Source organism: Sciurus carolinensis, chromosome 3 (genome assembly GCF_902686445.1).
Source record: "Sciurus carolinensis chromosome 3, mSciCar1.2, whole genome shotgun sequence".
NCBI classification, from domain to species: domain Eukaryota; kingdom Metazoa; phylum Chordata; class Mammalia; order Rodentia; family Sciuridae; genus Sciurus; species Sciurus carolinensis.
The window spans coordinates 156,341,220-156,368,768 of NC_062215.1; the positions used below are offsets into that span (position 1 = coordinate 156,341,220).

The window sequence follows — 27,549 nt, forward strand, 5'->3', positions numbered from 1 at the left end:
CTGAAAGCAAGGAGCGGGCGCGGGGGCGGCGCGGCGGACAGCTCCTCCGAGCGCCCCCCTCCCCGCTCGGCGGCGCCTCCAGCCCTCCCCTCCTCCCGCAGCCATGTTCCACGCACGGGGAGGGGTGGGGGAAGGGGAGAGAGACGGGGGACCAGGGCGGAGAGAGCCGGCTCTGCCTGGGGGAAGGAGGGGATGAGAGTTGGGGGGAGCAGCGGGAGGAGGAGGAGGCGGCGGCTAGCGAGGAGCCGGTGCTGGGTCCTGCAGTAGAACTCCCGGGAGCCACCATCATGGTGAAGAGGAAGAGCTCCGAGGGCCAGGAGCAGGACGGCGGCCGCGGCATCCCGCTGCCCATCCAGACCTTCCTGTGGCGCCAGACCAGGTGAGGGGCGCAGAGGGCGCGCCGCGGGCGCCCTGGGCTGGGGCGCTCCTGGGGCCGCGGGGTCGCCGCCGTCGCCACCGCCGCTGCCGCTGAGGCCGCGCCACAGCCTGCAGCTCCCTCTCTGGGGCTGGAAAGCCAGCCCTCTGCACCGGTTTAGAAACACGCATTTAAAAAAAAAAAATATTTCAGTGAAGTTTGACGACAAGCAGATTGGCAGTTTTCGAATAAATATATACATTATTTAGAGGGTGGGAGGGCAGAGAGTCTGGGAAGCAGGGGTGGATGGCTAGGAAGATAATTATGACTGGTCGTGCTCTGCGACCAATTCCCCCTCCATCTCCGGCTGTAATTCCATCTCGGTGACCTGTTGTTTTCCAGCTCCCGTTTGGTGGATATTTGTTATGCCCACTTGTTAACCATTTTTGCCCAGATTCAGCTGGCGTAATCTCCCTGGGTTAAGCCCCTGAAGAAAAATGGTTTTTGATAAGGGATTTCTTCCCCTTGGACAGGCCTGAAACGTATTCCAATAAAGAGCAAAGAAGGTTCCCCTCTTTATTATTATTATTATTTTTACTATAATTTATCAGATAAGATTTATCAGATAAGAAATTAGATCCTGGCAGTCATGATCCACAGCTGTGTTCGTTTTTCAGTTTTTAATATGACTGTGCACAAGAGCGATGCACCACTTCTGACCACTGGCAATTTATAATCTGATTAGGTAAAAGTCTTGAGAATAAGAGTGGATCTGGAAAATTGTAGAAATTCACATCTTTTCATATACGGAATTACACGTGTAAAAGCAAGTGTCCTCAGCTGTTCAACACCTGCTCATTAACAAGCTATAAGGAAGCATGAAATTTGAGTTTCATAGCTCCATGTCTTGTTCATTGAAAAATGTGTCATAAGGATGCTTTAATAATAATTTTGCTCATGTTTATAATAAGTATCTCTATTAATTTTTCAGTGCATTTTTGAGGCCTAAACTGGGGAAGCAATATGAAGCTTCTTGTGTGGTATGTGATTTTCACCATTAAATGTTTATTTCCATATTCTGTATGGTAATTTGAACCCAAAGAAATACTAAATCATACTGACTACACATAATAACTCATTTGGTAAATATTATTGAGCACCTACTCTGTGCCAGACACGATTCTACTGCTGGGATGGAGCGGTGGGAGGCAGACAGGCCAAAAACAAATATGAAAATAAAATACATATATAATAAGCCAGAGGGTGATAGCACTGTGGAGGGAAAAAAATAAGCAACAAAGAGGACTGGGAAGCACCATGGTGGTTTTTTATAAGGGGAGGGTAGATAAGACTTAATTACTAATGTTATGCTTGAGCAAAGACATGAAGGACGGGAGAGAGGAATACCATAGCAAGGGAAGAGCAGGGAGAACTTGAGCTAGAAGACATTGACACCCATCGGGGATGTAACCGAGGGGGTGAGGAGGAACTGAATGCTGGAAGAAAGGGACAACAGAACCAGGCCCGGAGGGCCTTGCAAGGCACGTGGGAAAAGTCAAATTGGGGGCTGGGGAGATAGCTCAGCTGGTAGAGTGTGTGTCTTGCAAGCACAAAGCCCTGAGTTCGATCCCCAGTACCGCAAAAAAAAAAAAAAAAAAAATGTCAAATTGGTAATTGACAAAACAGATTATTATATAGTGGACATTCATGTTATGAATAGCCATGAGCCACTTAAACAAAATAATAGACATTTCTGTACTTTTATGTTTTGCATACATTCTGGAAATCTGAGAGATAATATAAAATTATTATAAATGAAAATAATGCTACTACTATTTATACAGGGACTGGGGTTGTAGCTCAGTGGTAGAGCACTTGCCTAGCATGTGCAACGTACTGGTTTGATTATCAGAACCACATATAAATAAGTAAAAGAAGGTCCAACTAAAAAATATTTTAAAAAATACTTACACAATGTACACTCGACCTGAGATTCTAAGAGAATCCTCTATCCTTACAAATTCCCATTTTATAAAAGGGGAAAAATAAGATTTGGAATCATTAAGCAAAATTGAAATAGATTTTAACAGATTTCCTTAAAATGTGGTACTCCTGCAAATACCTTGACATTTCACATATTATAATATAAAAGTAGAAGCCTATCCCTTTGGGTATTGCCATGCATGTTTACAAACAACTACATGAATGGCCTTCTGGTGAGAAGCACTGAAGAGTCAAGACTTATGGTGGAAATCAACTGGAGAGTTATAGACACACATATACTCAAGTAAATATTTTTTATTGAGTCTCCTGTCCTTCAAAGTTGGCACATAGATACTTTTAAAATATAGCTTTCTTATAAGGACCTATTAATGGAATTTCTTATTGTACCTGACTCATTAGAATAATTTGACAGTTGAAATCTCTAAGGCTTCCTTAAAACCATGCTGCCAATTATAGTAGTTTAAACCAACCATGATTTTTCTCTGTTCTTGGCAAAGGCACGACTGACATTTTTAATGTAGTTACAAAACATCCAATAGGTAAGTTACATTTTTGGATGGGTCAATAGATAGGGATAGAGATATATAAACATCAATATGAAAAATAATTTCCAAGGTTTAAAAAAATTATAAAAAATTACATTAGTAACATTTAAGAATAAAATGAAGTACATAACTCCTTCTCTTTAGTGTATTCTTTAGACTATGTAAATTCTTTAAAATCTTTTAGTGTCTAACATACTCACCCTTAATGAATACTTAAGCTGAGGAATTTCAAAGTAGTTGGATTTGTATCACCAGCATATGTAAAGGTCCTTATTTCATTTCTTCAAGGAAAACAAATATCACATATGATTGTGCTCCTTATCAAAACCTCAGTAATTCAGTTAGAACACTTGGGACTTGGTCTGGGAAGATAGCTCAGCTGGTAGAATGCTTGCACAAGGCCCTGAGTTCGATCCCCAGTACTGCAAAAAAAAAAAAAAAAAAAAAAAACACTTGGGACTTGTATTATGATACTTCTCCAAGACAATTTCACAATGTTCTAACCATGTGGAGTATCAAACACCAATCATGTTCTTAGAAGTTACATATTCTTTATTGTTATTCTAATATCTGATATCTTTACTTTCCCCAATATCTTGTAACACCTTGTAATGCCTCCTCCGTACTCAGAAAAACAAAAACAAAAACAAAAAACAAATAAAGGAACAAACAAAAATGCTGAGTAGATCAAACTTGTTACTTGTTCTAGGGTATTTCATCTCTGAAAGCATCCCAGCAGGGATAGAAGACTTATAAGCAGCAAAGCAAAGATGGCTTCTCTCATCCCTCCTCCTTTTCTTCTTTCACTCCTTCTCTATTCAACAGATATGAAGTGTTTTTGATGTTTCCAGTATTAGGTTAAGGAGTATTCTGTGCCAGGTCATTGCTAGGGACATGGAATAAATCAGTGACCCCAAAATCAGATTGCTTGGAAGAGTTGTGTCTTAGCACCTGTTGAACAAATTCACATAAATTCTGTCTCTCAAGACACCTTTGTGGAACACACTTCATTTTGGTGTGTAGTTGTGACAGGCCCATCAGATGACTCAGAACATTTTATAAAATATTATGTTCAAATATCTCACAAGGTTAAACATGTCTCTGTTATAGGAAGCTTATTTTGACAGAAACGATGATCATTTAATAATTCAAGCCGTATCTTTGGATCAAAAGCCTACAAATGGGTAGATAATAGGAAGTCATGACTGAGCCACTGTAGGTCAACATATGTGTGAGATGCAAGTGAGTGAACCCTAAAGAATTTGGTCCAGTAACTTGTATCTTCTAAGTTATATAGTATCTTAATAGCAATTTTTTATCCACCAGACTCTCCAATTCCTTATTTTACACATTTTTTTTTTTTAATCTACAGTCCTTTGAACGAGTATTGGTAGAAAACAAGCTACATGGCCTCTCTCCAGCCCTCTCTGAAGCCATCCAGAGCATTTCCAGATGGGAACTGGTACAAGCTGCTTTGCCTCATGTTCTCCACTGCACTGCAACCCTGCTCTCAAACCGGAACAAGCTAGGTTGGTGCTCCTGCATTACTCGTCTATTGCGTATCACTGTCCTTGTGTTCAATACTTATAAAAAAAAAAAGACCAAACATGCATGGAGTGGTTGTCATCATCCCATACACTGTGCACATGTCATCTCATTTAATTGTCAAAATTCTGCTCACATCAGTACCATCATTATTTCAATTTTGCCAGTGAGGGAACTAACTCATTTTTAATTTTTCTTAGCTAGCAACTCTCATCTGCTCAAGATAAATCCTTCCTATGGGATTTCCTCTTTGACCTCCTAATTTTTCAAGCAACCACTAACATGAATTTGATTACTCAAGAAGTTTTTCCAACTTTGTAGTGTTCTGTGTGTGTGTATGTGTGTGTGTACAGAAAGATAATTATCTGGCAGTATGTCCTAGTCATATCTCATGTAAGAGTACACATTTTTCTCCATCCCATTCCCTGACCTCATCTGGGTCTCTGCTCAAATGATATCTCTATAGAGGGACCTTTCTAGGTCATGTTGTCTAAAATAGAATGGTTATTATTGCTACAGTCTACATTTTAACCACTATGTTACCTGTTTGGAAATATGTTTGGGTATTTGATAGGTGAGGTATGATTGCAGGCTCTTCCTACATGATATAACATGCTCTTCTACAGAGATTTCAGCCAGCAAGAAAGCCCCCCGAAACAAGAAGGAACCCTGCTAATGGTCGTTGTTAGATGTGTAGAGAAATGCTAGTGTCTTCTGGGAAATCAAGCTGCAGAGCTCAGTAGAGATATTCTTCCCAGACCAAAGATTGGTATCTCTTGTTCTGGTCAGAGTTTACTATTACTTGGCTGTGTGGTTGTCCCATGCAGGCCACCAGGATAAGTTGGGTGTCGCTGAGACAAAACTTCTTCACACCCTGCACTGGATGCTCCTAGAGGCCCCCCAGGACTGCAACAGTGAGCGGTTTGGGGGCACAGACCGAGGCTCCAGCTGGGGTGGCAGCAGCAGCGCTTTCATCCACCAGGTTGAAAACCAGGGTTCTCCAGGTCAGCCTTGCCAGAGCGGCTCCAATGATGAAGAGGAGAACAACCGCAGGAAGATCTTCCAGAACTCCATGGCTACTGTGGAGCTCTTTGTGTTTCTCTTTGCTCCTCTGGTTCATAGGATTAAGGTGAGCAGTTTGCAAGCATTAGGCATGGGTGGGAGGGAGATGAGGTGAAGTGGGCTTCGCATGATATTGCCGTATTTGGTTGTCCGTGTCTTTGTGTGATCTTACAGCAAATCAAGGCATGGAAGGTTTGATTTTTAGTTTCAACTTCTACACATTACTTTAAAAGCACTAATCTCCATATATCCCTTACCTATTTATAAATCTTCAGTAGTTCTTCATCTGCCTCAAGATAATGTCTGACATATTAAACATGGGACATAAGACCATGATCTCGAACTTGTTTCTTTCTTGACTTACCAACTGCCAGTTCCTGTTGGCCCCCTCATTATGCAACCTTGGGAGCTACTGGAACCATTCCCTGAATATGCTCTTGCTGTTTGCTCTGCTCTCCTTTCCCTCCTCTCTTCCTTTCATGGTCCTTCAAACTCCCAACTTCAGTGTTACCATGTGCATGAAGCTTCTCCTTGGACCTTCTCCATGCAGGCTTTGTCACCAATCTTCTCTGTATTTCTACGACATTTTGTAACTACCTCTATTACAATACAGGGTCTAAAACTGAAGTTTAAAATTTGTATGTGCTATGGACTTTTTGACAGGAACAATCTAAGAATTGCATTTTAAAATATTTTTAAATGGATAAGATACAAAATATAGGATTACGTGAAAACCAATTATCTTAAAATACAATTATGTTCATCTACTACTTGGATATGGAAATAGAATATAACTTGAAATCAGTGCACTACCACTCTCTAGCTGTGTGCTTCTAGTGATGTTACTTAACCTATTGAATCCCCAACTGTATGAAATTGTTGATTCCTCCAACAAAGCATGGATCTGTGTGAAGACACATGTACCATATTATAGCTAAGTACTGTACAAGAAGGAATGCACTGTACTAATCTTCAATAGAATATTATGATATTAATGAATAGATATTCAAGATAGCAACATATACATGAAGTGGGTTGTGACCATTAACAGTCACTATGAAGGGAATGGATTAGACAGTCTTTTTACTCATTTTGGTTTTCTCTAAAAAGGTTCACTTCCAATTGACTCTGTCCCATTGCTGGTAGGAATGGGTTTCAAACTACCTATAAACTCCCCAAAAGCAACACATACTCTAGCAACATTACCAATAAAACATACTAAATTTTTTTGTATCATTAAACCAAATTGTTTTAAAATCTTTAATATACCATTTAAAAATCTTTTAAAAGAATTTTAAAAATTTAAAAAGTCACTTAAAGGGACCCTTAATGGAACGCATCTCTTTAAACGAGACTGTCCACATGGCCCATGGAACCTGGAGGACTGGCCCCTCTCTTGGACCTCTTTCCCTTCACCTCACTAGTTTCTTTCTTGTTCACTAACCTTTTTGCTTACTGGAGGCTCACCTCAAACTCGATGGGCTCATTTCTGTTTTCAGGTGGTTGCACTGGTTTTTCCTTCTGCTCAAAACATCCATTCCCTCCCTCTACTCAGATTTTTCACATGGCATGATTTTCTTATCAATTTGCTCACAATTCAAATATCAACACCTCTGAAAGTTCTTCCCTGACCACTCTCGTGTCATCAGTATATATCACACCTTTTCCCCTTTGATAGCACTTGTCACTATCTGGAATTATCACCAGTGTTTGTGTACATGTTTACTGCCCATCATGCCCACCTGAGTGGTCCTAGAGCGAAAGCATGCCACTTGTCCAGGTCACAACTGTGTCTGCAGTGTCTAGACTAGTAGCTAGCATATGAGGCTCCCAATAAGTGTTTAATGACTGATTCACTGAGAAAACCCAAGTGATTATCAGCAGCTGATCCAAGTGCTAAAGCCAGCAAGTATATGTGGGTGCATAGTCTTTAAAATGGACAGAGCGGAAAAACCCATTGCTCCTGAACACACATGTGTCAACAGATATCACCCACATTGGAAAAATAGGCATGCCCAGAGTAGTTATAATTTTATTTGGAAGGCATAGCAGAAGTCCACGTTTTGGAAAGATAAAACTGCCTTTGAATTCAGAGCTTGCTGCTTCCTACCATGTGATATTGAACAATTAATTTATTTAACCTCAGTTTTCTCAAGTATAAATTGACTTAAGAATACATTCATGGGTGCATTGTGAGAATTAAGTAAGTTCTAGTATTGCGCCTGACACACAGAAAGTCATAACAAAGGCTAGTTGTTTTGCTGTTGGTATTTTATTTCTGTTAGTTTTGGTTTTCTTGTTTGTTTGTTTGTTTGTTTTTGCTGTTGGTGTCATGAATTGTTAGAAGAGGTATTGAGAGCCTCTTTCAGGGGAGACTACAGATAATTGGAAAAACTTACCCCAGACTCCCACAGTTTACCTGTAACCCTCAGCACAGAGCACCTACAAAGGAGTAAGAAAGCTCATACCAAATATTGCACAGTGGCTGATACACAGTAAATAATTATTATGAGCTACATTCCTAGTATGTTGTTGTTTTATCATTTTGCCATTGCTAGGAGGGAAGTACTATTCTAGATACTATGGATAATAAAAACTGTTAGTCAATAAATTTTGCTGCAAGGCTTTTTCCATTTGAAAAAGAAGTGTTTGCTTTTTTCAAAGTTGCTAGGGAACATATAATCTCTAGATCAGGGTTCCTGGGTCTTGGCACTCTTGGCATGTTGGAGGTAATGCCTTGCCCTGGGACACCACCCCATGCATTGTGGGATATATGGAATCAGTACTCTATTCAGTAAATGCTAGTAACATCCCCTCCTCCCTGAGTTACAACAACTGCAGGTTACTCCAGGTGTCACTAAGTGTCCCCAGGCAGGTGAGCAGAAAGGAATTCTGTACACCATCTGTCTGCTGGTCACCAGGCTGTGCTGGGAACTATCTTCTTTCCATGTCAATCATAAGCCCATGTGAACTGCTCTTCCCTCATCAACACCATTAACATCCTTGGCCCTTCAAAACTCCAACCTCAAGACCATCCTTTTTATCCTTACTGCGGACATCTGTGTGCTTTGGGGAAAGTGCACAACCATCCAGGCTTGTACTTCTCCAGACCTTTGTTCTCCAACCCCGGGCCCTGAACACAGGTCAATCCTTTGCTTGATGGTACTCCTTCAAGTCCCCACTCAGCTCTTACAACGCAGTGTTGTAGGTTGAGCCTCATGGAGGAACCTGGGAGGCTTAAGTTCAGGCAAGGCACAAGGCTGAGCCTCTTCATTCTTACCTCCCGTTTATCCCTCAACCCCTGGCACTTGTTGTGCTTGCCTCTATGTCCTGGCAGGCAATTTTCACACATCGTTTCCGATTTTCAACCACCCACACGGATGTGAGTACCTTTGTGTCCAAAGCTGAAGTTCAGAGAGATAATAGGCTTGTTAACAACCAAAGAGAATTCAAACCCAATTCCATTTGACTTCCTACAAAGTTTTCTTATGTTTCTGTGCTGCAGTTTTTTTTTTTTTTTCACTAAGGCCTGAATTATTGAACCTCATCTCCATTTTGCAGTCCTTATTTCATTAAACCTCATTGCAACCACCATTGCAGTTTTCTATTCTCTTCATGATAGTGCACACTGCTGATTCTCCTTGCATTCCTATTTCTGCTCCATGTCTTTTTGAGACCTCATCTCCTTTGTCTGTTCATTTAATATTGGGGTTCTACAGAGATGAATCCTGGATCATCATCTCCTCCTCCTCCTCCTCCTCCTCCTCCTTCTTCTTCTTCAGATTGAACCCAGGACCACTATACACTGAGCCCTTTTCTTTTAAAAATTATTTTTAAATTTTAGGACAGGGTCTCTCTAAGTTGTCCAGACTGACCTTGAACTTGTGATCTTCCTGCCTCAGTCTTCTGAGTAGCTGATATTACATGCATGCCACCACAAATGACTTTCTCACTCTTCTTACTCTATCATTTCCTTGGAAGATCCCGCTACCAGGTTTATTTACCATTTGTGTCTTATAGGATGAGATCACGTGATTCTGCATATCTAAGCCAGACTCCTCTCTTGACCTCTAGACCAGATTTTTCAACTGACTTCATCTATGGGCATTTCAAACTTTTCCTGGAGTGAGCCCTGGTCCCTATATTCTGTATTTCAGATCCTTCACACAAACTCAAACTACTTTTGCTTACTAATTCTTACCTGCACTTTACACTAATCACACAGTCCCCCTCATTTTGTCCCCTAAATATTTTTCAGATTTATCACATCTTCTTCATCCCTATATACTATCTTAACCTAAGCTTTTGTTATCTGTCACCTCTTTCTTAGAACTTTTTCTTTCTACATGGATCCACAGTCTCCTGGTTTGCTCATAAAACCCAACATCAACACCAAAATGACCTATCTAAAGTGTAGCTCTGACCATGTCACCCAACATGCTTATAATATTTTGTCGATTTCTCAACATACAGAGGGTAAAACTCTAGTAATGAGGTCTGGTGCACTGGGCCCTGTATGCTGTGTCTAACTACCTCTCCCATGAGCTCCAGATGTTTGGAGCCTCCTAAGAATATAAGTGTTCTCTTCAAGTCTTTTCTCATGCAGGTTCTTTTCTCAGCCTCAGACTCTACCCCCCTGCCTAGAAAACTCCTAATTATTCTTTAGAACATCATTAGAGATCCAACCTACTCTTCCTCTATTTCTATAATATTTTAGGGGCATGTTTACTGTTGTACTTAATTTGTTTATTACCATCTTCTTTATCTCTCTCAGATAGGAATTGTCATTGTACCTCTGGTAGCTAATGTAGTATCTGTGTTTAGTAGGTACTTAATCTTTGTTGAATGAATGAATTCACCAATCAGCAAATAATTCTAAGTGACTCATTCATTGGTAAGACAGTGTATGGCTCAATGTGTATTTTCATTTGCTTTAAATTTATAATCAGCTCAAATAGTTCACATAAAATCAGTAATCTGAAAATCCCATCAAGTGTATGATTGTTTTTAGTCTAAATTAATCTTATCAGTGAAAAATTAATGTTAAAGAATCTTTTTAAAATGTGGTATCAGTATTGTCATGGTTTTATAATATTCACTCATCCTTTCAATGAACACTTGAATGCTCTATCTAGCCACTAGTAGTGGAGAAACAATAGGAAATTAAACAAAATGCAAGTCCTCAAGGGGATTCTAACAAAATCCCTTTGTGTGAAGTAAACAACTTTAAAATGGAACTTAAAATAATAGTTGCTCAGTTAAGTCTCTCTAAGCAACCTGTCAGACCATTTAGAATGGCTTCATGATATCATGGAAACAGACCCTTAGGGAAAGCAAAAAAGCATCTGAAATGTGGAGATGTGGATTCCACCCACCAGTGTTTACACTTTCTGACTTTTCTCAGGACCTTTTTAGACCACCTGCTCCAAAACTATTTGAATGATTGAAAAGTATCTTCTCCAAGTGTTGAATTTCTGGTTGTGTGTGGATGCATAGCCTTGAATTCCCACTACAGGAGACTATGAAAGAGTAAAATTAGGGACTCAGAATTTATGCACTCAGCCAACTTAAGACAATTTACACAGGAATACACCAACACAAAAGGAGACCATAGATGCTTTAGATATTCAAGTCTGAAGAGTGATAAGATTTAATTGCTGTTATTTGGAGAAAGTGAAAATATCTTCATTTAGTCAACAATTATGTATTGATGCTCAAAGGGAAATGTTCAGAAGAAGTTCTTAACTTGTCTTCATATGTGTGGTGGCACATACCTATGATCCAAGCTACTCAGGAGGCTAAGGCAGGAGGATTGCAAATTTGAGGCCTGCCTCAGCAAATTAGTGAGTCCCTCGGTAACTGAGATCCTGTGTCAGAGTAAAAAATAAATAGGCCTGGGAATGTAGCTATGTGGTAAAGTGACCCTGGGTTCAATCTCTGGTACCCCCCCCCCAAAAAAAATGCAGTTTAGTTGGGGTTATATCAAGAAAACAAAATTATTACAGTCAGTGAATGCCAGGTGTCAGATGTTAGATGCAGTACGCTAAAAGTCAGAACTTTAGTACAAGGAATTTTAATACCAGAGATTTTAGCACTTCCTGTTGCAATGTCCTTCAGAGTTTTATTTGTGTTGATTTGTGTGTGTGGGGGGGGGGCAGATACCATGGATCAAACCCAGGGGCCCTTGACCACTGAACCACATCCTCAGCCCTATTTTGTATTTTATTTAGAGACAGAGTCTCACTGAGTTGCTTAGTGCCTGGACATTGCTGAGGCTGGCTTTGAACTTGTGATTCTCCTGCCTCAGCCTCCCAAGCTGCTGGGATTACAGGTGTACACTTACCACACTTGATTTATTTATGTTGATATTATGAAAATCATGGACAAGGACTGAACTCAAAAGCTAAGATGTCATTAAAACCAGGTCATTTGAGGTTTGGCTTCCTGCATTTCTGGAGAAAAATCTGATAAGCTTTGCTTAATGGTAATTCCCTGCTTGCTGGATAATATCATGCAGACTTCCCTAGGGCCATTTCAAGGAAATATGGGTTACCCTCATCTAACTTTCAGACCCATTTGTTTCTAGCTGCTTACTTAGTATCTCTAGTTGAAAATCTAACTGGCATCTCAAACTTCACACATCATTCTGAAATCCCCAAACCTGCTCTTCCCCAACTTGTCCATCTTCCTTAATTTCAAAGCCCCAAATCCTGGATACCTCTTTCTCTCTCACATTCTACATACTATCAGCTAGCAAATATCTGTCCCTCCAAAATGTGTTCAGAATCTACCATTTCTTGTTTTATTATCTATTAGCACCCTAGTTCGTCTTCTCCTGGATGATAACAATAGCTTGCTAAATAGTCTTTCCATCTATGCTCCTTCTCAAACTATTCTCAATGGCTGGAGTGAACCTATTAAAACACATGTCCAGTCATATCAGTCTGTTACTCAGAACCCTTCAGTGACTTTCCTTCTTACTCAGCAATTGCTGAAGTTCTTAGTATGTCCTGTTAGGCAACAAATTATCTGACACTTGAGAATTTCTCTGATCTTACTTTTTTTTTAACCATTTTTCTCTCATTCTTTTAACTCCACACCCACAGTTTACTGGTTGCTTCTTGACAGTCAGCAAATTTAGGGCCTTTGCACTTGCTGGTCCTCTTTCGTGGATTGCTATGCTTTCCCAGGCCTTTTTAAGATGTCTTCCTGACATAGCTCTTTACCAGCTTTACTTCTCCTCTGCACTGTGAGCAGGATATTTTTCATGCTTTGTTCTCCATTGTATTCAACGACCTAGAATAGTACCAGTTGCATAGTATGTGCTCTATAAATATCTGTAGAATAAATGTGGAATGAATTGCACCACATGCTTCATGAGCTGTCCCAGTAATTTCCCAGGGAACCCTGGAGGCTTTTCCACTGTGGGCACTGCTGAGGCTCAGCTGCTCATGGTACCTGGTCTTCAGTTTTGCAGAAGTGCCCCTTCTCTACTGCATGTGTGCGAACTTGCTCAGGGACTTTGTCAATCTTTTCAGCTGAAGATTCCTTGTCATTCAGCTACATTGATTCACTGTTTGCAGAATCACTTTTCTATTTTTCCAATATCTTCCAGGTATCCTTCTAGCTCAGTGGTTTCCATCTATGGCTACATGTAAGACCACAAGGAACTTTAGAAAACCTTACAGAGATTCTAATTTAGTGGGTCTGGGTAGGGAAGGGAAGTGAAATCTGGGCTGTCCATGTCTTAAAAACTTCCGTTGCGACCAGCCAGCAAACTCTGGGGTCTGGAGAGAAGCGAAGGGGGGATTGGAAAATAAAGATTGACAGACACAGATCTTAAAGATCAGGCTGGGATCAGGTGGAGCCTGCTCTCTGATGGAGATGCAGCTCTAAAGAGTTATGCCAACAATCTTCATTTATATATGTCTCATTATCAGGTTAAAGACTATGCAAGCATTATTCTTTGTATTCAGGAAAGTTACAGAAACTAGGAAATTCTATGTAACTTTTCCATAGTTGCAATCCACAGTTGCAAAGTGCAAGGTCAGGAGCTTTGTATAATTCTCAAGAAAGTCCATTGTTTAAAGTTGCTATAAGGCAGGCAGGAACTGGAGAAGCAGAGCTGGTGAAACAATGTGGTCATCTAGTATAAGAATTCCTTTCTTCTTGGGAGCTGTGTGCCTGAGATCAAGGTTAGAACTGATAGGGCTCTTGAACAGAGCCTTCTCATGCAGGGCATTGCTACAGTAGCTTGGCATCCTGTGCCCTTGCATAGAAACACTCCCAGGAACCCAGCATGCTACAGTCGTGAGGGCATCAGAGACTCCTGATCTCAGAAACTGCTCTCCCATCCTCCATCACCACTCCCAACACTCCCCAAATAATCACAATATGCAAGGCAGGATTATACATCATGATCCTAAGTGAATTCCTGGGTCTCAGATGTGTTCATTAATCTGTGATGACATTCTCTGCCTCCATCTTCATGCTGCTTTGAGAGGCTGAGTTGTGTGAGCTGTTTTCTCACAACGCCACATATTTGGACTTACACAATATGAGATTACATTTTAAATACCTCAGCCTCTTGAAATAACATAATAATAATGCAGAGAATGTTTAATTAGAGATAAGTCGTGTGAGCAGGGGTTGTAAAACCAGTCCAATTTGGCAAGTATTTATTGACTGTCTATTGTGCACACAATTCCTAATGCTGTATTAAGTGCTGTGATGATGGGTGGGAGGGAAGGAGGCTGTTTGATCGGTCCCTGACCTCAAGGAATTAAAGATTGTTAAGAGAGCAAAATAACACACCACAAAGAGTTACATATATTTACCTGATTCCATAAAATGCAAGGAGTGCTGGACCCAAGAACAGAAAAGTCGAAATTGCCAAGATGTAAGAATATCGCACAGGGGAAAATGAGGACAATTAAATAATTAAGAGGAATTATAATGACAATCTCAAGTGAAGAGATCCACCAAGACTTTTGAAATCACTGCAAACACAGAATGGTAATTTGTATGTTCCATGCTTTGCCCAAAGATACAGCTTGATTAATTTTTTTATTTTGCATAAAGCGGACGACTGTGATTTCCATAGTGATTGCAATGAATGTTTAGGGTCATTGGTTTACCCTAAGAAAGTCTGGCAAATCAACCCATTCTGAAAATAATCTTGTGAATGCATTGTTCCCTCCAACCAGCTTTTACAAGCCAGTTATTAGACAGAGATATTTTCTGTCCCCAGGAATCCGATCTCACCTTCCGATTGGCCAGTGGGCTTGTTATATGGCAGCCGATGTGGGAGCACAGACAGCCCGAGGTCTCTGGCTTCACAGCATTGGTAAAACCCATCCGGAACATCATTACAGGTTCGTGACTCAACAATGGGACTGTATTAGCAGATCCCTCTCACTTAGAAGTAAGGGTGATGGGTTGCTTTGCCCTTAAGAAGCTGAGAAGAACATCTCTCAGTGGGATTATCTAGGTATCCCAAGTATAGGGCGTATTCTTACCCAATAGGGACTCATGCTTTTATTATGTGACCCTGGGTAAGACATTTGCCTCAGTTCTGTAAAATGGGAATTAAAGCATCATATTAATAGTACTTACAGGATTATTATAAGGAATAAACGGGTTACTACATGTAAGACATTCTAAAACCACAGTGACTGCCTGGCCCATAGAGAATGAGTAAGCAGTAGTTCTTATTAGAATTATTATTTTATCATCATCATGGTAGATGAAGTAGATGCTAGCAAAGCATTTCACTTCAGAAGTCATCTACTGAGGTAGTGCTATTGAATTACAGACAGAGCACAACAGGATAGACTGAAAAGTGCATGGAAGCTCATACTTCCCTCCAGTCTGTCTCTTGCTGTGGCTGTCTAACCTAACTTTCCTATCTCCAATAATGTAAAATAGAGATGATAATGCCACTTTATAGGACATCTTAGCAAACAGTAAATGAGAATGCACATAAAGTGCCCGTTTTATAGTATGTGATTAAAAAATTCCATCGTTCTATTCCGAACTTATTTTTAGCAACAAAAGTAAAAACTTTTAAAAATAATTATGTGGGATCTGGGGTGGTGGCTCAATGGTAGAGCACTTGCCTAGCATGTGTAAGGCACTGTTTCTGACCCTTAGCACCACATAACAAATAAAACAAAGGCACTCTGTCCATCTACAACTACAAAAAAATTTTTTCAAAAATAATTATGTGGACAAATCTACAGAAATATATATTTACATACATACATCTTATACACATTTACATGTCTAGTTTGTTAACTCTTAAGATTTTTGTGCAGACAGTGGAGGATTAGGCATGTAAAAGAGCTCTATGAATGGAAGAAGATTCTAAGCATGTTCTTGTATACATTTACCCTCTATAACTTAACAGAGTCTTGCAAAGTATATGTTAAGGATTTGTATAACCAAGGAGTACCATGTTATTCATATGTTTGGTAAGATGCTTTTAGTGGTCAATATAACCATTCAAAAGGAGAGTTAAATTTTTCAAATTATAAAAGTAGATTAATCCCAAAACTTATATGTATACAAAACATTAATGTTGGAAATACAAATTCAATAGTGACAGTCTGTCATAGTTTCAAACATCAAAGAAATAAATAAGTAAAAGTGTCATACCCAGAAATCAGCATCAGAGTCTATGTATAGAATAAGGTTACTTTGAATTCAAATAATTGGAGAGTAAATATAGAAGAGATGTAAGAGGTTTTTTTTTAGTCTAAAAAAAGTAGAAATAAGGCAAAAATAATAAAATATGCTCCAGTGTAACAAATTTATTAGTGAAAAAGCCATATCTTTATAGTATGTTGGTTAAGGAGACTTGATTTTAATGTTTTTTAAGTCTTCCTATCACTATCTTTTATGAATGGGACAGTCACTTCAGATTTAGGGTTCTGTCCTTCTCTTTTCTGTTCTGGGGATCAAATCTCACACATGCTAGGCAAGTACTCAGTCACTGAGCTACCATCTCTCACCCAGCCTCATCTCTATGATTAGTACGTAACTTGAGGCTAGGATGTAGCTCAGTGGTAGGGCATTTGTCTAACATGCACGAGGGCCTCCGTTCATTCCCCAGCACTGAAACAGTCCCCCCTGTCCCCCACAGTCACAAATGGTCACCTAACACAAAGACAAAAATCACTAAGAAACCTTGCCCCTCCATGAACATCTGGGCTCTTCACCTCACCCTGCCTTTGCTTCTGGATGATGCTCATGGTTGTTTTCTTTCCCCCTGTGCCTGATGCTGTGCTCTTGAAATGGTGCCAGCATCAGAGGCATTAAACTAGTTTAGCCAGCATGACCAGAAAAAGCAGTGGTACCCTGTGACCTTGGCAGATCCCTTTCTTCTCAGTACCAGATTACTCACCACTCAAGTCAGATACTGCCATCTTAGTTTCCCATTGGTCCTGATCCCAAGGTGAAGACGTATCTGATTTGATTGTTACCTTAGGGGCAGCTTAATGTGGTGGTTAAAACAGGCTCTGGGGTCAGAGAGCCTGGGCTGGAGCCTTCATGTAAGTGTCTAGTGACCTTGGGCAAGTTAAACTTCCCATGCCTTAGTTTCTTCATCTGTAAAATGAGTATGATTCTATAGCAGTATTATAGGATTATTGAAAGGGCTAAATTAATTAATATATATAAAATCCCTAGAACAGAACTTGTGGATAGTAAGTGCTAGGTAGATGTTATCTGTTATTATTTTTAGTATTGCCAACTTCTTAGCATCATAATCTGAGTTAAACTAAGGAGATGAATGTTGTCCTTGATAACCTAGAAGTGCTAAGATTTTTTGAATTCCTTATTTCTCTTACACGTCTTATTAAACAGCTTCTTTGAAGGTGACGATCTATTAAATTGGCTTTTTACTTGAAAATGAAAAGAATTTATGAAATAAAATGAACTTAAAACCTTATAAAATTCATGATGGAATTTATTTCATCTTTCCAGCCAAAAGAAGTTCTCCTGTAAACAGTCAGAGTCTGACCTGTGAATCACCAAATCAAGAGACAAGACACCGAGAGGTTAGTTTATGGCAATAGAGCGGGAAAAAGGAACTCTGGTATGGTGTACTGTGGAGGGTAAGACTTAAGTTCTAGAATCATACTACTGAGCTCAGAGCCCTCCTTCCTAAATGTGAAACTTTTTTTTTTTTTTTTTTTTTGTGATGCTGGGGATTGAACCCAGGGCCTTGTGCTTGCAAGGCAAGCACTCTACCAACTGAGCTATATCCCCAGCCCTATGTGAAACTTTTAACAGCCTCTGGTTTTCTGTCAGCCAAGTATGAAAATCAATTTTATGCATCTCCCCAAAATGAAGAAGTGCTGAAGAAAGACATTGTATGACTTGTGTTTTATCTCAATGATTAGCATGTGATAAGTAGTGCTTTATCTCACTGGCTGGGATGTAACCCTCTTATCATTATTCATCTCACATTAAATAAAGTATCATCTTGTTCTCAATTATTGAATCCTGTAATGTTTATTAGGTAACTCTAATGTAGCCTTAATAGTGTCTCAGGGGGTTGAGAGGAGGGAGTAGGAAGGAGAGAGAAGATACAGCCCTTCCCCTTACGGAATCTGAAGTTTAATGAAAAGTCGGAACTTACCCACATAAACAGAAGATGCAAGATAAAACAATGTCATTCAATGAAAATTTGTCACATTGGGTTTGTGTAAGAGAGAAATGAAGGCCAGGGAAATGAAAGCCACAGGGAAATGTATACTGCTATTAATGTAGCATTTCATTAGTTGACCTGCCTTCACTTTCATTTCAACATGTTCAAAGTGCAACTTGCTGCCTTCCACAGAAATTGGATCCTCTTTTCAACAGATGTATTACCATCAGGAATATCATGATCCTTCTTACTCTCTAAGCTGGAAATGTTGATATCCTAGTATATCTGCCATTTACTGAACACTTTCTTACGCTGATTTATATGCTTTAACGTTTATGTATTTTTCACATTTAACATCTTTAAAATTGAGTGTACTTGACAATCTTTGGCCTCTTAAGATCTCCCTGCCTGGTGGCAGTCTTAATATGATTGTCAATCTTGTGCCTCCTGAATTTGGTCATTTCTAGCACTGAAATCTGCAGCAGTGGAGTCAGTGACTTGCAAGAATGTCAGAGGGAATCAGGTTCGCTCTTGAGAAATGACACTTCTACAAAATAACACATCTCGACACAGAAAGTTATTCTTTGGAAAAAATATAAACAACTCTGAGTTAAAAATTCTAAATATGAAGAAATGTTAGGAATACCTCCACCAGCTTATTTCACGTATACACTCCTTTCATGTATACGTAGGATGGATATGTAATAAAACTCTATGCCTACCTAAGTCTAAAATAACTCTTTCAATAAGTATACTATGGAAGGCCTCACTGATAATAAGTCAAGTGTCCTAATTTATAACAGGGTACTTTTTTTAACTCAATGGTGCATAAAATAATAAGTGTCATAATTTTTTATCTTAACTACAGTGAAATATGGAAATCTCATACTGTTTCTACTAAATCCTTCTGATCTCTTGCTGAGTCATAGTATTTCCTTTCATTATGTTACTAAGATGTGCACTTTATTTTCTAAACCCACTACCACCCTTCAAATCCAGGACCTTATAACCTGACTGCCACTTTAACTACCTACTCAGATTTTTATGTGAAGCACACATACAGCGTATATACAGTGTACCCATGCTAACGGATCATGTGATCGAGTTCAGAGGACTCATTTCATGAAATTTCTAGCTGTATTTGTTTTTCTATAAATTGTGATTAAATGATGGCTTCATTTGTGTATGAAAATAGAAAGTATAAGGACTAAACTACTATAGATATTTGAGGGTCTTCATACTTTAGCAAAGAATTTAATCTGTAACCTATGGATCAATATCTCAGATTAAATTTATCAGCTAAGTGTAATTAAAATTTCTGGGTGTATACTTAAAAATCAGAATAATTGTTAGTATATACAATTGAAAAATGTATTGCATCTCCCTCTGATGAATAATGAAAAAATGGGGACTTTGCACTTTATTCTCACATGCTGGCTTTAATGTGATTACTTCCTGCTAAATTGGTGCTGGTCTTTAGCCTCACACTGCCATTCAGTTCTCAGTATGAGTGTATCTGATGAATTGTCCGGTTCATAAATCTCCTACTGATTTTGGATATAAAGGTGAAAAAGAAAGGAATCAAGGGCAAAATGAATTAAAATATATGAAAGTACTTAGCCTAATGCTTGGAATGACAGAGCTGCTCTCTAGAAATCTCTTTCCATTTCCTTTTAGACCCCAAATCCTTTGTCTATGACATTATAATTAGTTTTGATGAAAAGAGCCTATGGATGTAATATAGGCGGTGATTCTAGAGGATATATATGAAGGGAAAAAAAAAAAAAAGAAAGAAAAAACCCTAATATGCTCTCTCTACCTCCAAAAGGGACTCCAGGTGGTCTGTGAAACTTTGCAGTCGGATTCCATCTCACCCAAAGCCACCATTTCGGGCTGCCACCGAGGAAACTCCTTTGATGGAAGCCTTTCCTCCCAAACTTCCCAGGAAAGAGGCCCATCACATTCCAGGTACATGATTGCAATGTTAGAGACAAAATGTATTCCTGGTTACCAGAAATTAAATGTGCATTTTTAGCTACTTTCATAGCCTCTGTTCTTTAAAATATGTATGTGCATGCTTTGCATATACATATTCTTGGCGAAGGTATAATTAGATTATTAATTGCAGAAATGTGATATGAATGTCTCGAGTTTAAGCTAACCAGGGTGGAAGTGGGAAGACATGTCTGATTTAATGAGATGTCTGAATTAGATGCTATTTTAAATGTTTATGTGCAGAAATGCCAATGATGCTATCAAAAGATTATGTTGCAGAGATGTTAAAGGATCTGCTTTAATGTATAAGGATACTTTATTCCAGCAGATCCTTATATTGAAAGAGGCTAAAGTATGTGGGAAGAATAAAATCTGCTCTTTGCAAACATTCCAACCCTGCCACTCTTATTTTGTGTGCATAGTGAACTTGTTTACACTTCACCAGGATCTTCACCCTGAAAAGTATGGACCCCTGGATTCATGAAATTTGCCACTTCACCTAAGGGACAAGAGTCCCTAAGACCATTTGTATGTCTCTACTCCCAAATGAAGTTATAGTCTAGTGGGTAGTATTTTAAAAGTAGGCATTTAAAAATAGCATTGTTGAAATATAATTTCTATACCATAAAATTCACCTGTTTTAAGCTTGTAGTTTAATGACTTTTATAAATTTACAAAACTATCACCACAATCCAATTTTAAAAACTTTTAATCACCCAAAAATGTCCTTTGTATCTACTTACAATCACTCCCATTCCCACACCTATTATACTTTCCATCTGTTTTGGGTTACATTTCTAGACTGTTAATATACATGGAATAATATAGTTTCTGGTTTTTTGCATCTGACTTCCTTCACTTACCATATGTTTTTAAGGTTTATTCATATCATTGCCAGGGTCTGTAAACCATTTCTTTTTATTGCTGAATAATATTCCATTATATGAATCTATCACATTTTCTTTGTTCATCTGTTGGTGAATATTTTGGTTGTTTCCACATTTTGTCTATTATGAATATTACTCATATGAACATTCACTTACATCTTTATGTTTTTAATTCTATTGGGTGGATAGTCCTGAGTAGAATTGTTGGATTGTATGGGGCAAATTCATGTTTAATTAAAAAAACCACCAAACTGTTTTCTAGAATGGCTGCATCATTTAACATCTTCCCAGCAACTTCTGAGAGTTTGTGCATCCATGTCCTTGGGAACATCTGTTATTGTCTGTCTTTTTTATTATAGTTATTTAAATGGCTGTGAAACGGGATCTGACTGTGGTTTTGTTTACTTTTCCTTAATGACTAATGATGTTAAGTATATCTTACTGTGCCTATTAACTATTCAGAGATCTTCTTTGATGGAGCATCTATTCAAAACTTTTGCCAACATTTTAACTGGGTTGTCGTCTTATTGAGTTTTAAGAGTTGTTTATATATCTGGATATAAATCCTTTCTCAAAAAAAAAAAAAGATTCACAGATATTTCTTCCCAGTGTCTAGCTTACCTTTTCATCTGATAATTTTTGAATGATCTGCCTCCATCTAGCACCAAATCCAAGTTGCATGTGTACAGTGTTTTCAAAAGATCTTCAAATTATTGAAAACATGGAGCACTATAAGTGCAATTTTGTTTTTAACCCCAAAACTACCATGTTGTACTTAAAAAATAATATGCAAAGAGTGTGTTTATCTTTGCATCTTTATTTAAACTTTAAAAGCATGTGCTGGGTGAGAATATGAAATTTTAGAGCAACCTTGATTGCGTAAGTGGGATCGATTTTGCTTATCCACTCATTTACGTCCCAGGTCAATGGTAATAATGAGTACTTAAAAATCACATATATGTGGAACTAAAAATGTTGAACTCATAGACGTGGAAAGTTGAATGGTGATTACCAGGGGCTGGGACAGGGTTTGGTTGGGAAAATGGGTGATGTTGATCAAAGGATACAAGATTTCAGGAGGAGAGGAGGAATAGGCTTTAGTGATTTCTTGCACAGAGCAGTAGTTTATTATTTTAATACATAATAATGTATTGAATATTTCAAAATTACTAAAAGGGTTGATGTAAAATGTTTTTATCACATACACACAAAGACAGATATGTGAATTGATGGATTTGCTAATTAGCATACTATAATAATTCCACAATGTAAATGGACATCAAAAAAATCACATTGTATGCCATTGATATATAATATAATTATTCTTTGTCAATGCAATTACAAATGAATGTGGAAGGAACTCTACGCCAATAGCAATCCAATCTCATATCATCTCTCTGATGCTCTAGTAACATTGAACTGCTTGAGCATTGCCACTAAGGGCTCCAGAATTCAGAAGAGAATGTTTTTCTTTGAAAATGGACTGTGGGACACTGATGGCCCCGAATATGTCTAAAAGCTTGTTCTCCATGCTGAGGTACACAGGCCCTCAGAGGCCACCTCTGCCTTGATTCCACACACAATGCATGTGTGTTCCATTGTGATGTCAGTAGCTGAGGGAGTTGGGATTGGAGATGTTCAAGAACAGCTTTCTCCATGTTGCTGAACTTAAGCTGCTACAAGTTCACAACACAGTTGTTTCTCTTGCTCATGTTAAAGGGATTGTTTTGGGAAAACTGCACAGAAATAGATGTAGAACATTCCTAAAATGAGAGGGTTGGAAAGTCCAATATTTCACTTCAAAAATCAACTAGGAGAAAAGATAAGCTTGCCTGGCTCTCCTTAACAGGACATAAGATGGATTGAATGAGCCGCTTACCCTACTCTCCCTATGAGGATCCCGTTGAACCAGCAGGCCATCCTGCTCTCCTCACAAGGACAAAAGGGCCACTCAATGAGCAGCATGTCCTGCTTGCCTTATAAGGACACAAGTCATACTGAAGCAAGAGCTTCACCTACTCCTTTATGACCCCATCTTAGGTAATTACATCATAATCTAGCCATTTCAAGAAAAAAAAAATAACCACTTATACCTAGGGTTGGGTTTAGAACTTAAGCAAATGATCTGGGGCATATAATTTAACTCATAGCACTTTCTCACCCCACTTGGGGCTTTCTTATCCACTGGTGTTGGATTTTGTCATGTGATAATACTACATCAATCCATGCAGTCATGGGACTTCCTGGCTTGTTGATGAAGTGCATATCATTAAGCAAATATGGTCCTGCAAATTCCTCATGCCCAGTGACCCAATAAACATTCACTTGATCCATCTCTTAAACTTCTTTGACCCATAGGTTACCTGGAAGTGTGCTTACTTTCTAAGGTCTTGGATATTTTTGGACTCTCACTGTTTCTAGTTTAAGTTCATTGTGCTTAAGGGAAACACCGAGTATATTTTCAATTCTTTTAAATTTGATTGTTTTTAATGAAGTGATATTGTAAAAAGGAACCAAAGGAAACTCTGGAAAATGAGAATTACACTAATTGGAATAAAAATTCGGTAGAAAAAATAATCCAGATTATTAATTGAAAGGCCCTTAAAAGTATTCATAAAACTTTTCATGTATTGACTGGACAATTTGCTTTTTACTCACAGCACTTTGGATATCCATAAAAGATATCAAAGTTTAGGGGATAAAGCTAATGTTAGCCCAAACAAATAAGGACAGGGACCTCTTTGAATTTGTTAGATAAAAATGGATTGCGATTAGAAACCAATGACAAGAAAAAAATTCTAGCCCCTACAACAGGACATTAAACACTACACACTTGAAAGAGAAAAGAATTGCAGAAAAAAGTCTGTACAGAAATTTTAAGAACCTTAGAAACAAATCAGGACAAAAGTACAATGAATAAGAATCTGTGGAACTGTGTGAAGGCAGTCCTAAGACAAACTCTTCTAGCAATGGTCTCCTATTTCTAAAAAAACTTGTAAAATACCAAGGTACCAAATAAACGAACTACTGTTACACCTCAAGGTCATAGAGAAACGTAAAAATGGAAATATCAATAGAAGACTCATGCAAATCCATCAATGAAGTTCACCACCTAAACAGAGTTTGGGGCAAGAATCAGAGGATTCTGTGGACAGATGCAGGAAATGACTTCACCCAAGACTGCACTCATTCATTTTCATAAGATTAGGAAAACTAAGGAGAGAAGGAACTTCCCTCCACATCTTCAACCCTATACGTGACGAAACAAAGGTCAACATCATTCTCAGTGGAGAAAAACTGAAAGCATTTCCTCTAAAGCAGGAACAAGGAAAGCCTGTCCACTCTCCCCACTACGATTCAACACAGAACTTTAAAGCATAGATAGGTGATCAGGGAAGAGAAGGAAATCAACGGGATACAAAGAGAAATACATGATCCTCTATGTGAAAGACTCCCCTAAAAATCACCAGAAGACTTCTAGAACTGATAAAAAAAAAATTTACCAATGAAGCTGGATTGAAGATCTACAAATAAAGCAGTTCATTTCCTTTACTCCAATAATGAAGCTGCTGCAGAGGAAATGAGGAAAACACTCTGCTTCACAATAGCTTCCAATAAAGTAGCATTAAACCCAACCAAGGAGGTAAAGATGTCTATACTGAAAACTACACCACCTGACATGCACTCTGTAACAAGGGATCCATTTCTGACCACGAAGGGTAAGAGGAAGAAGCTTCCGTCAGAGAACCTGCAGGTGCCAGGCCTGAGATGTCAGGGGGACAGTGTCCAAAGCCATCCTCTTTGACCACCCTGACCATGTCTGTTCTCTTCTGCCCACTTGGATTGGCAAAACTGTATTAATAGAAACCAAAGGTGAGAGCAAGTCCACGTTGGTGCACTTCGTCTTCATGTAAAATTGAATTCAACAGGTGGATGGACACCTGCACTCCTGAAATCCTGTGTACTCCCTGTCCAGTACTGTTAGCAACAGTCATGAGCTATGATTTGTTGTGGGAAGGAGGACCCCAGCCTCGGCTGCAGGCAGGCCTGGCCCTGCCCACCGGCCAACCTCTTCCCTCCCTACACACAGCATCATGGAGATGATGCCACAGAACACCCTGAGGCCTCCCATACCTTCTCACGTGGGATTTCTCCCACCCTTGCCACCCACATGCCCACACACCTCGGGGGGATTCCTCCTGACCATGGTTCACCAGGCTAAAGGTCATGTCTACACTAGCTCAAGGAGATTGACTCCATCTGCTCCAGGTCAAGTGGAGTGAGTCTGTGTGCACCAAGTCAAAGCAAGGGACTGTTCTACACTAGCTGGAGGCGAGTGAGCCCAGGTACTCTCAGGCTGGGGGAGTCTACCTACACTGGTGACATAGCGTTACAGGCCTCAGAGGCCTGGGTGGCGCTCAACCTGAGGTTCCTTCATTCTTTGAATCAACCCTTATTTTTTTTTCTTGTAACCCTTGGAAGAAAAATGTTATGATACAATATATCTGAAACAAATTTATTAGAAACATCTCAGAAGAATGGGAGAAAGGACAGAGGGGGCAGGGCAGGTGAAATGTCCTGGGGAGAACAGTCTCTGGTGTCTTTGGCAGGTGGGGGCAGAGGGGACTCACGCCGGGCGCTGATTCTGTGGGGCTCCACTTGCTCATGGCCACACTGTCTATGGGTCCGGCCTGTCTCTTCTCTCTGCCATTGGAACAACCGCATTGGTGGCATGTGGCAGGCAGCAGCAGAGTTTTCGGACACAGGTGGCAATCCTCCCAGTCCAGCGCTTTCTGTTGTCTGCAGATGAATCTTGGGAGGAGTTTCTATGGCCTCTTCCGAGCAGCCTCAGTAGCATCCTCCAGCGTTTGGGCAAGTAGGACACAGAGTCAGAGCGGGTGGCTCTGCTGGGAGTGGGGTCCTTGGCAGGCGGGAAGCCGAGAGGAATAGCAGGCACAATGGCCCTTCTGGTGGCCTCCTGTGCGGGCTGTTTGTCCTCCTCGGGAAGCTGAGGCTCACAGGGCAAGGAGACATTGTGAAGAGCAGGCTCACTCTTGCCCCTCCTTGGGAGGCCAGGGAAAGCAGAAAGATCAGTGGTACGTGGGGGAGGCACAAACCTGGGAGGCCCAGGTTTCCTCGGGACCACGCACCCTACCCCCTGCCTTTTCTGGTGCTGGACAATCAAGTAGGTGGCCATGGGCGCATCAAACTTTCTCTGGACCAGCGATAACCAGGTTTGGTATGGATCCAAACCCATGTCCAGCAGAAGCGTCATGATTTCGGGGTCTGGGTGTTTGGGGACTACCTCCCTCCACGGAGGGAGTAAATCGTCCCCACCCTGCTTCAGCCACGGGTGCTGGGAGATTTGCTTGGCCGTGGGCCGCTTCTTGGGCTGCACCGTCAGCATGTGGCAGATGAGCCTTCGGGCTTTGACGGGCACAGAGAGAGGGATGTCATAGCTTGCCTGGACGATGAGCTTCAATATCTTCCTGGAGCTGGGTGCCATAAACGGCAGGGTGTGTGTCAACATGAAGTAGAGGATGACCCCCAGGCTCCAGACGTCCACTGGGGGGCCCTCGTACTCTTCCTGCACGATGGTTTCAGGGGCCAGGTATGGGACCGTACCCCAGAACTTCCTCACCTTCTGGCCGGCCCGGAACCTGGTGGCGGCGCCAAAGTCGATGAGCTTGATGCGGCCTCTGGCGTCCAGCACGATGTTCTCTGGCTTCAGGTCCCGGTGCACGATGCCCCTGTCGTGGCAGTAGCCCACAGCACACACTATCTGCCTGAAGATCCTGCGGACCTCCTCCTCCTGCATGCCACATGCGACGCGCATCAGTAGATCTCCCCCACCTGCGTGCTCCATCACCATGTAGATGTGCTTGTCGGTGCCAATGACCTGAAAGAGCTGGGCCACACCGGGGTGCTCCAGGCTCATCAGCACGCTGGGCTCGGAGAGGACCTGGATGTTCTCCGGCACCAGTTCCAGGACTTTCACCGCCACCTCTGCCCCCGTGGGGCGATGGCGGGCCAGGGCCACCTGGCCATAGGAGCCATGCCCAATGACCCTCACGAACTCGTAGTGGTCCGTGAAGGCACACTCACGCCAGGTGCTGGGCCCCGGCCGTGAGGCACACCTACTCTCACTCTCACTGCTCTGGCTAAACATCCTAAGCAGGAACACCACCTAAGGATGCTAGCTTAAAAAAAAATAACAAGCCAAAACAACAAATCAAAATTAAAAACCAAAACAAGACAAAACAACAAACCCAAATCAAAGAACCAATATCCCAAGACCACAGCCACCAATCACCAACCGCCAACCACCAAACGCGCTAACTAGCTGGGAGTCCGACAGGTCACCACCAAGAGCTTCCTGTACTTGTGGACAAAAGCCCACCTGCAGCCCACCCTCTTATATACCTGCCCTTTCAAAATGCCTCACAATGGCTCCTTGTGATGTCAGAGCAAGAAATGGCTGAGTCATGCCTGGCCATAACCCCC

At 40.4% G+C, this 27,549-nt stretch overlaps 1 protein-coding gene across 7 annotated transcripts in view; it reads left to right on the plus strand.

Moving 5' to 3' along the window:
* Positions 1–221: 221 nt before the first annotated feature.
* Unc80 (unc-80 homolog, NALCN channel complex subunit) overlaps positions 222–27,549 on the plus strand; it is a 206,871-nt gene continuing 179,543 nt past the window's right edge. For all 7 annotated transcript variants that reach the window (XM_047544569.1, XM_047544573.1, XM_047544570.1 and 4 more), the window contains exons 1-7: positions 222–379; positions 1,347–1,395; positions 4,277–4,433; positions 5,277–5,578; positions 14,762–14,885; positions 17,497–17,570; positions 19,992–20,131. In XM_047544569.1, the coding sequence (XP_047400525.1) occupies positions 288–379; positions 1,347–1,395; positions 4,277–4,433; positions 5,277–5,578; positions 14,762–14,885; positions 17,497–17,570; positions 19,992–20,131 (938 nt within the window). In that variant the 5' untranslated portion in view covers positions 222–287. The remainder of the gene's footprint in view (positions 380–1,346; positions 1,396–4,276; positions 4,434–5,276; positions 5,579–14,761; positions 14,886–17,496; positions 17,571–19,991; positions 20,132–27,549) is intronic.